The following is a 10,428-nucleotide window of genomic DNA, read 5'->3' as shown; positions in this document are numbered from 1 at the left end:
TGGCCTATGAGGGCACGTCAGGGGGCGGGGCTAGGGTGTCCCATTTTGTGCAAGTAGGAATTTGGAAACCCTAGTCCTCCCTGTGAGATCCGTGGGATGGGGGAAGCAAATAACGGCCCTGGTCCCTGGGCCCTGCCACGCCCTCAGGGCACGCGCGTCTGAATCAACCTCAGGGACGTGGCCGAGCAGGCCAGGCCCCGCACAGCCCCTAAGGCAACTCTAGCCAGGACTGAGGCGGCAGGGTAAAAGCCACTCCCAACATGGCGTCCAGCTCAGCCCACACCGCCACCGTTGACCCTCCTTCCATGAGACTCCCCGACACATCCCGCCCCTTCCGGGACGCCGCTTCGATCCGATTGGTCGGCTGGCCGCCGCGGCCGGAAGAAGCTGGGTTGGTAGGGAAATTTAAACGTTGGAAGCAGTAGGAGCCGCGGTGGCTCGCGCTCGTTGTTTTCGACCTCGGGAGCTCCGCGTTGCCTAGAGACCCCTCCCGCCGGGCAGGTGAGCGGGGTTCGGCGGGGCGGGATAAAATACAATAAAATAAGCTAAGCTGGGATCGGGGCCGTCAGTGCGTGCGCCCCCCCCCCCGCTTAGTTGCCGAGGCCCCTCCCAACGCTCCGCTGCCGCCCCCGTCGTCCTGCCCGGCTCGCTCTTCCCGCCGGCCCCCCTCCGCCCCCGCGGCCCCTCCTAGCGCTGCCCGCCCGGGCTCCTCCCATCAGCCGGGCTGGGGCTGCGCTGTAGCCTCCGTTCCTGGGGCTGGGGGCTGTGTCACTGCCAACCCCAAATGCTCAAAAATCCCCGGGCAGGAGCCTGGCAGCGGTTTGGGCTCTGGCGGTGATAACCGGTGCCCGAGCCTTTAGGGCTCCTCTCCACAAGGGCTAGAAACGCTTAAATGCTTCAGAGGTAGCAGCCGTGTCAGTCTGTATCCGCAAAAAGAACAGGAGGACTTGTGGCACCTTAGAGACTAACCCATTTATTTGAGCGTAAGCTTTTGTGAGCTACAGCTCACTTCATGGGAGTGAGCTGTAGCTCACGAAAGCTTATGCTTAAATAAATCTTAATCTCTGTGGTGGCACAAACGCTTAAATGTAAGCTGAGGCTCCTGTCATCACTGGACTCCAGGAGCTGGAGCTTGGAGCAAAGCCACCAACTAGCATGCAGGTTGGGATAAAATCCTAAGAGTTGGTGACACTGCAGAGAGGTTTTATCTGGAGTTAATTGATTGTCAGTGAATTCATGGTAGCAATAGATGTACAAAGGCTAGTCTGGATGCTGCCCAAATGTTTATTCTGGAGCTTAGTCTATGGTAAAGCACAAACCCTGTGTCCTGGAAGAAATGTGTGTGGCGTGATCAGATGAACCTATATAAATGTGATAGCTAACTTGAGTTACCTGGCAAGCCATTAACGCTGAGTAAAACGTGTAGTGTGGATATAATCCTAGGCTGATGGAGCCAGCTTTGACCCTGACTAACTCCTGTGTTAACACCGGTTTATGTCAAGTGTATTGGTGCAGTTGCCAACCTGTTAGCCTTACCCATAGCTGACAAGATTTTGTCATGGATATTTTTAGTAAAAGTCACAGGCAAACAAGAAAAATTAACAGAATCTGTGACCTGTCTGTGACTTTTACCAAAAATATCCAGGACAAAATGGGGCTTTGTGGATCCCCACACTGCCTGAAGGGTGGCAGCTGCTCAGGGGCTAGAAGCTGCCTGCTGCAGGATACCCCTGCAGATCTGGAGATCCCCTGCTACCTGTGGGGTCAAGGAGCTGTGGGGTGCCCTGGCTCCTGTGTCAGCTGGGAGCTGTGGGGTACCCCTCCCCCTGTGGCAGCGGGGGTTCCTCTGTGGCAGCTGGGAGTGGCAGGCTGGGGGGACCCTGCAGCTCCTCACTGCTGAAGTCATGGTGGTCGCTGGAAGTCATGGATTCCGTGACCTCTGTGACTAAATCATAGCCTTAGCTTGGGTCATGACCTATTCCCTGGCCTAAACTAGACAAGGCCTGTGTCTCTAGGGCCGCTGTAAATTGTGGGTTTTGTGACCCAGGTATGTGTGTTCTTATGATCCTATTGTGATGGGCATAACTATGGTGACTGGCCTGGCATAGTACCTGTTACAATATCCTTCGCTCCAATCAGACTAGCCCGATAAGGAAGGGGAAGCTGGCACTGTTACAGCAATGCTGCTGTTTGTACACTATGCAATGCAGTTATGAAACTGGAGTGCTGACCTCTGCACGGGGTTGAAATCTGAAGCTTTTCACTGGGCTACAGAGTAAGTGCAGAAGTTCTAATTTACAGTAATCAGTAAACACCAGCCAAATTTTCTTATTCCGAATAAATTAAAATGTTCAGTAGCATCAATTACAGTCTTGATGTGGGAGGTCAAGTGTCAGTGCCGTTAATGAGATGAAAGGAAAGCCACAAATGGGAGCCGGTGAGCACTTTAGCTTGTAACTTGGTTAGATGGCAGAAGTAATCGTCTCTTGGGTACTGACATTTGATATGATAGTGTGGAAATATACTCTATTGAGTTTGCAGTTAGACTCTAACTTCAGCATGTTCTAGGCATACAGAAACTTGCTATTGAAGCAGATTTTCAAGTAGATTGTGTCTTCAGTGAATGTTAAGTTTCAAGATCACATTTTGACTATATTTTGTTAATATAGTAGAGTTTCTTAGGTAGAGATCTTAAAACATAATTGATCGTGTTCTCCTATGTCATTGCCAGGATTTCAGAAGTACTGCTAAACTTTGCCTATCTCAACATGGGTGTAGATGACTATGAGGAAATTCTCAAGTATTATGAATTATATGAAACCATTGGGACAGGTACATTTTCTTATCTCTTTTAAGACTAAGTTTTTGCTATTTTACTTTGTTTCAGCTTCCCATCCAGATCAAAACCAGATTGCTATGGTAGCAACTAGTCTAGAGATCAGATTTCACATGCTAATTTTGCTGAATAAAATTCTGAGATTTTTAATCCAGAAGTAATTCTCTTTAGTACTTTTAGCTGTAAAAAGCTTTCTTTAAACTGTAAGACTTGCTCCTGTCGTGTGACTTTATTAAAGGATTATTGAGGAGAAAATTAATGTTTATCTTGGATTCTTACTGCCTCTCTTCTAAATTCAGGTGGCTTTGCCAAGGTTAAGCTAGGTCGCCAGCTCCTTACTGGTGAAAAAGTTGCAATCAAAATCATGGACAAATTGGCTTTGGGGGTAAGTCTAAGTAGCATGCTGCTTGAAGTTCAGTTTTGTAATGGGAGACATCCTCCACTTTTACTCATGTGAAATGTTTGTCATGTGTAGAACTGTTAGCCACTCTTCTAAAGTCTCTTTCTAAAACCAGCAGAACTTGCAAGAACGTTATTAACTTCCCCAAATGCTCATTTTTGGTGTCACTGACATTAAGACACTCATTACATTATTTTAAACTGTGAAAAGTTGCTCCAATTTAGACCAAACAATTTCTTGACAACTTTTGCAGGGAAAAAGTAAAACTTTTTCATTGTAACAATTGCATTAAACTTGTGTGTCTCTGACCTGTGTACCAAATTCTGAACTCTTATAAGTTATACCAAACCTTATACTTGGTTGACCTTAATTATATACACTTGAAAATGTCCTTAATTGCGGTAGTGTTAATGGTAGGAGCACTGCATAGGATTTAGAAATAGCCATATTTAGCAACTGTATAACTGGCTTTCGTCTCTTAGGATGATTTACCTCGTGTTAAAACAGAAATTGATGCAATGAAGAACTTGAGTCACCAACATATTTGCAGATTATACCATGTGATAGAGACATCCAAGAAGATATTCATGGTCTTGGAGGTTAGATATTCCAGAAGCATTAATACTGTGAATCTAATGTTACTAATTCAATCTTTATGTATGAGATGGCTAAAAAGCTCATCTTTGAGTCCCCAGCAATCCCTCAGTACAGATGACTAAATAGGGCAGACATTGTAAAAGGGACACCAGTTTAAAATAGGTTACTTTCAAAACTTGTCTTATAGATTCCCTCAAAAGCCTCTCAAAATTTAAATCAGTATGTTTGGAAGGATTCAAATAGTCACTTGCAGTGTGTGCAGCCTGAAATTGTGGCTCTGTTCTTGAGCAAGAGAGCCATAAAGTGAAATAAGAACCTAGCAGGCAATCTAAGATGACAGCATCCCTCCAGCCTATCTAACATCTATATGCCTCCCCCTGACCTCACACGAAAAGCATCTGCATAATCCTAGTCCATCCTGCCATTGATGCCAAACTCACTGCTCTATTAATTTCTCAAAGAGTTTCTATTTTCATACTGCCCCCAGTCAAAGTGCTCTTTACTGTGGTTTGTTCAATCACTAATCCTTCCCTCATTCAAGTTGCTCCTAAAACTTCACTCCAGCAATGCTCACAATGAGTCAATATTCACTCATACTTTCACCTTTTAAAAATATGGCCAAGAAGTACACCTGCTTAGATGTAGTTATTGCATAACCAAATTCTGCCACCTTCCTACTGCATGTGATGCTGCTGTTGTTACTAAAAATCTGTTCGCCCTTTCAGACAGGGGTCAGGTCTTCCTCTTTAGTACAGCACCTAGTACTGATTGGGGGACCTTTGGGCACTACTGCATTAGAACTAAAATGACTGTGTACTAGACAAGGCGGGCCAGGACATCTTCTTTACAATGTATTACAAGTGTAAGGTTACTTAGTAGATCACAATTTTTGTCTCAAATACCATTTTCCTGTCTCATTGCAGTATTGTCCTGGAGGAGAGCTGTTTGATTATATAATCTCCAAGGATCGCCTTTCAGAAGAGGAAGCTCGTATATTTTTCCGTCAGATTGTTTCAGCAATTGCTTATGTGCACAGTCAGGGGTATGCCCACAGGGATCTCAAACCAGTAAGTTTGATTTGTTTCTAAAAATCTGACTACTGCTTTTAGTACTTATCCAGTACCCTTTCAAATGGGATGGAATCTTCTTTAGCTGCTAAACCTCTCCTCCAAAGTAAGCTACTCTATAAGGACTGAAGGTTTTGTTTTTATTTCTTCTGTGTCTTTAGCTTCCTTTTTTTTCCAAGGTATGTTTTTTTTCCTAGCCCAGTTCTACTCTCTCGGCCAATAGGTGCGCCATAGTTATATATGGCTCCCTTTGGAGCCTGTAAATGCCGTTTCAGAAGGGGATCACCAAAGATCAACATCAGAAGGTAGAAAGCTTACTTACAATGAACAAGGGAACACTTTGTACTCAACTCCAGACTTCAAGCTAGTTACAGTCTGTCCTTCTCTTTCCTCCATATTCCACTTCTAATAGCAAATCATACCTTTGTTGCCCCTCCATGTCACTGTATTCAACTCAGCATCACAAGTGCCATGTTCTTTTTCAGATCTCCTAATTGGTGACATTAACAGGGGTGTGGTGGGAAACATCCTGCTGTTCTCACCCTATGACTTATTAGGAAACCCACTCCTTCAGCATGCACTCGTAGGAAGCAGTTTTGTATTTATGGACTGATTAGAACATTTTGAAGGGGATGAAATCCCTAGGGGAGGAACTTCAGTGCATGACAGCTTACTGCACAATGTGTGGAATATTGGTCTCAAAAGATACCATCATCTGGGGAAGAGGCTGAGCATTGCTTGTAGCCATTAGAAGAGATGGGCCTATGGCCAAAAGGATGGTGGTCAGGACTAGGAAAGGATGGTGTACAGCACTGATCGATGGCTAGAAGATCTGAGGGAAAACTAAATCATCCTGTGGCTGGGTTATCCTGTAAAGTGCTCTCATTACCACCACTCTCCTTTTCTTCAGGAGAACTTACTGATTGATGCAGAGCATAACTTGAAGCTGATAGACTTTGGTCTCTGTGCAAAGCCAAAGGTGAGTGTGCAAAAGTAAATTATTTAAACTACATAGTAGTGCATCCAAATACTTCAGACGTTTAAAGGGTGTTTAATAGCACTCAAGTCTCCAGCCAACACTTCAGTTACTTGAATTCCAACTACTCATTGTAAAGAGTGTTGATGGGCAGTGGGTGGGATTCTACTTCCAGCTTGAACTACTGTGTGATCTTGAATTGTTTTGTCTATTTTTCTCTTCCACCCTTTGTTATCTGTTGTAAGTTCCTCAAGGCAAAGTCCAACTGTTAATATTGCACTTAGCACACAGAGGCCCCAACAGATATCAGGATCTCAAAGTGCTAATAATTAAAATACAGATGACTGGATATGCCTACTAGAACTAGATATGGGTATGGGTGTTCCAAAGGTATTTATCTAGGGGGTTGTGGACCAGGAGACAATTGTCTGTACAGGTGGCATGCAGAGGTCTGACTTCCAAACCTTATCTCAAAACTTCTCAGATTTAAAGCTGTGGTGTTACCTTTAGACTTCTACATTTAGTAATCTAAACCTTGAGCAGGCTAGACTGAGATGGATGGTAACAGGAAGCAATCCCCTGGGTAGAATTCAATGTAAAATCAAAGCAGAGGGTTTGCTGTTGCCTAGAACTCTGTGGTTTAGTGGACCAGTAAGATGTTCTAATTTACGAACTGATTAAAAGTACAGAAGAGGGCCGATCACTGATTAGGTATTGGAATGTCACTTCAGTCCTGCTGTCCAGAACACATCCCTGTCAAACACACTGCTTGCTTTAATGTGTCAACACTATAGATATGGACTGGTTTCCCACTGTTGTGTGTCTTGTAAAGAAGGTGTGAGAGCTATCTGACAAATTCTGTGTAGGTGTAACTGGTCCCATAAAAGAACATTAATTTCACTCTCTAGATGGGGAGATGAGCAGCTGAGAAATAGAATAAGTGACCTGCCCATGGTAATACAGGAACTACCAGAGCTGCACCTAGATTTCCAGCATAGTTGATGGCTTAGCCAGAGCATTTCTGCTTAGCACTGGTATATATAATCACACAAGACACCTCACAGTGGAGAGTGAGGCCCATAATCTTGTGCTACAGTATAGTTAAAACTAAATAGTTAAATTTCCAATTCCAGTCTAATGTGTCTGTTCAATTGTTCTGCTGTAGGGTGGCCTGGATTACCAGCTGAACACATGTTGTGGGAGCCCAGCTTATGCAGCACCAGAGTTAATTCAGGGCAAAGCTTACATTGGCTCAGAGGTATTTAATGCAATGTCTGTCCTTGATACAGAGTGTCTTAAATATGCTTTGAACTTTACATATGTAAACACTAGCATAACTAGACTTGGCTTTAAAGTCTACTTCCTTATGTAATTGCCCCTGCAAGTCTTTACTGCAGGAGTCTTGCTTAACCGGGATAGTGGTGGATTCGTGCTAAAGTAGCACACAACACACCATCTTTAGCACACTTCTCACTGTTCTTCTTGACTAGTTCTCCTTAGACTGCTCCTTCAATGTCTTCTTGGCTGTGTCCTGCAGAGCAACATCCTGAGCTCCCTCCAACACTGAGCCTCTTCATGAGCTCATCCACTCCTGGAATTGCCTCTACACTAATAACTCCCAAGCTTTCCTCTTCCCTCTGTTCAGTCTCCTCTGCTATTGTCTCAGACTTCTCTTCTTGGAATTTGTGTTAAGTTAAACAGAACACATTAGAGCTACTCCTCTGAAGAGAATACCGCAGTTTGTTCCCTTTCTAAGGCCTACTGTTGTCTTTGCCTCTTTCCCTCACGTTAAAGCTTCCCTTTTTTCCATCCCTGCTGTGGAAACAGAAGATCAAAGCTAGGCTAGATAGCTGTAACCTGCTGTAACCTCCTTTTCTAACACGCATCTTGTACCTAACCGATCTATCAAGGTGTCTTCAAACTTCCTGAATTGCTGCTCTGACACATCAGCCTTATCCCAAAGTTTCTTCACTTTCAGTCCTCCTAGACATCAGTGTCAAACTCCTCCTTGCTCTCCTATCTCTTTGCACCAGTGTCTTGGCCTATATCTTGCTTGTCACTAGTCGCTCCTGCTTGTGGGACTTTTGCTCTCCACCAGTTCAAACTCCTTTCACATTTCCCTGTTTCTGCTTAGCGTTTCCTTTCAGGCCAGAGTGGGGAGTGCTTGCTCTGGTGCTCTATACCTAGACTTGGTGGATTTGATTTAAATTGATAGAGCCCAATAAACCTCTATTTTGGCTGACACTGAAATCAACCAAAAAAATCCACCAGTAACGATAGTGGGCGTGTGCACAGCCTCCCCATACATACCTTATGCCTGCAGGGATTTCATGTCACTGGCCCCATGGCCATGTCACAGCTCCATTCCCTCCAGGATGGTGGGGCCACAGAGTGCTCCCTACTTGGTCATGGGGGCCAGTGACACTGGATTCCTTGCAGGCACAAGATGTGGAGAAGGTTGTGGTCCTGGCAGAGCAGAGACAGACACACACACAACTTTCCATGTCCAGACACAATGTAGCAATTTCTCTCCCTATAGAAATCAAACAAATCTGGCTGCACTTGAAGATCTGGGAAGAGGATGTGGCTTTAGCAGTGCTCTGATGAGTAGCAGTTACTACAAAGTTGAATCAGGGAAAGCTAAACTAGCCACTTCTGAGGTGTGCTCTTCTTTGGACAACATCCTTTAGCTCCAATATCCTTTGATGTAGTAACAAAATTACTTCAGTGATGTGTGGTGCCTGTATTGAGAATGGATAGAACATTGTTTCTCATTAAGCAGTTGTACATATCCTTGGAAAATGTTGAGCTGCCAGATCTTTTAACCTCTACTCACTTTTACTTGACCCTTCATGGTGTTGGTTTGTTCCTTCTAGGCAGATATATGGAGCATGGGGGTTCTCTTGTATGCTCTGCTATGTGGATTTCTCCCGTTTGATGATGAGAATGTCATGGCTCTCTACAGAAAGATAATGGTACGTAGTGCCTTATGAAATCCAAACTAACAAGCGTAAGTGAAGACCCTTTGCATAGCAAATAGGCAAGATGTCATGCTTCTTGGCCTATTGTTCTCTGGTGATCGAACGTATTGCTATTGTCACGTGTTTAATAGTTTCATGGTCTTTGCTTTTGTGCTGTTTACAGAATATGCACTCTCTGTTAGAGAAACTGATCCATGAGTAAACTTTTTTCAAATCCAAAATGGGTACATCAGTGCAAAAGTAGCTCTAAAATACATGTAGTGAAATAATGTAGTCTGTTAGTTCTGCTTTTTGTCAAAATAAAGGATTAAAAAGACCTCAGTTTATTATACCCACTGAGAAGCAGGACCCTTGTAGAATAGGGCTAATGGTTCATTTATCAGGTTTGTGATAAGGGATCAGTATAAAGCGAATGCAGATACAATAGGATTTAATAAAAATTCTTCAGCTGAAGAGAACTCTTTAAAATACCCACAGAAACAAAACTAGATTTAGTTTGTAATGACAGGGCAGAAATCAACTTTGGGTTGGAGGAACTTTGGATCAAGTGATTGTAGAAATCAAATCTACAGTACAGAAGTAGTGAATCACCAGTGAAGACTAGATCCTAAAACGAAAGGAGCAACCTCTCCTCTTTTCTATTTCTGAGGCAAACTGGGTGGGGGGCAAGAAAGCTGAGTGCAAATACTGCAGATATAGAATGAAATGGTTTTCCAAGGAGTTTCCACTGAAACTTGCAACCATAGGGTTAGAAGGGACAGCAAGGGACATCTAGTCTAACCCCCTGCCAAGATTCAGGATTTGTTGGACCTAAACCATCCAAGACAGATTGCTATCCAGCTTCCTTTTGAAAACCTCCAGTGAAGCTTCAACCTCCCTAGACATCTGTTCTATGGTCCTACTGTTATGCTATGCTGTACTTTGAACCCATTGCCTCTTGTACTGCCCTCTGTAGCAAGAGAACAGCTTTTGACCATCTTTTTTTTTTATGGCAGCTTTTCAAGTATTTGAAGACCACGATCATGTTCATTCCCTCCCCCCGCTTCTTTTCCAAACTAAATATGCCCAGTTCTTTCAGCCTTTGCTTTCCATACCTTTTGATCATCTGTCATTCGCCTCTGGATCCTTTCCAGTTTCTCTACATCCTTTCTATACACTGGGGACCAAAATTGGACACAGTATTCCTGCTAAGGCCTAACCAGCTCTGAGTAGAGCAGTACTATCACCTCCATGACTTGCATGCTATGCCTCTATTAATGCAACACAAAATTGCATTTTGCGCTTTTTTGCAACAACGTGGCATTGCTAATTCATGTTGAGGTTGTAATTCACCACAACTCCCAGATCCTTCTCAGCACTGCTGCTGTGGCACCAGTTATTCCCCATTCTGTATTTATGAATTTGGTTTTAGATCTTGTCCCTCAGTCTTTTTAGAACTAACTTGTGTAGTGGGATCAGTAGTGATGAATTAGCAAGAGCAAAGGGATTGTCAAATGAGCATAGTAGCCCAACCTGCTTTCCATGATTCAGTGCTGCCTTGGGCACGGTTTCATTGTACTGATACGAAAGAT

General features: G+C 43.9%; 1 protein-coding gene across 2 annotated transcripts in view; it reads left to right on the top strand.

The window, feature by feature from the left end:
• The first annotated feature begins 348 nt into the window (after nucleotides 1–348).
• MELK (maternal embryonic leucine zipper kinase) overlaps nucleotides 349–10,428 on the top strand; it is a 39,593-nt gene continuing 29,513 nt past the window's right edge. For both annotated transcript variants that reach the window (XM_084628555.1, XM_084628554.1), the window contains exons 1-8: nucleotides 349–501; nucleotides 2,732–2,832; nucleotides 3,136–3,221; nucleotides 3,719–3,835; nucleotides 4,757–4,900; nucleotides 5,811–5,879; nucleotides 7,042–7,134; nucleotides 8,753–8,851. In XM_084628555.1, coding sequence (XP_084484681.1) covers nucleotides 2,769–2,832; nucleotides 3,136–3,221; nucleotides 3,719–3,835; nucleotides 4,757–4,900; nucleotides 5,811–5,879; nucleotides 7,042–7,134; nucleotides 8,753–8,851 — 672 coding nt within the window. In that variant the 5' untranslated portion in view covers nucleotides 349–501; nucleotides 2,732–2,768. The remainder of the gene's footprint in view (nucleotides 502–2,731; nucleotides 2,833–3,135; nucleotides 3,222–3,718; nucleotides 3,836–4,756; nucleotides 4,901–5,810; nucleotides 5,880–7,041; nucleotides 7,135–8,752; nucleotides 8,852–10,428) is intronic.

The sequence above is a fragment of the Lepidochelys olivacea genome (genome assembly GCF_965140295.1).
Source record: "Lepidochelys olivacea isolate rLepOli2 genome assembly, chromosome: 5".
NCBI lineage: Eukaryota > Metazoa > Chordata > Testudines > Cheloniidae > Lepidochelys > Lepidochelys olivacea.
The sequence above is the reverse complement of the archived record's forward strand: the minus strand, read 5'-3'. Positions and strand labels throughout refer to the sequence as shown.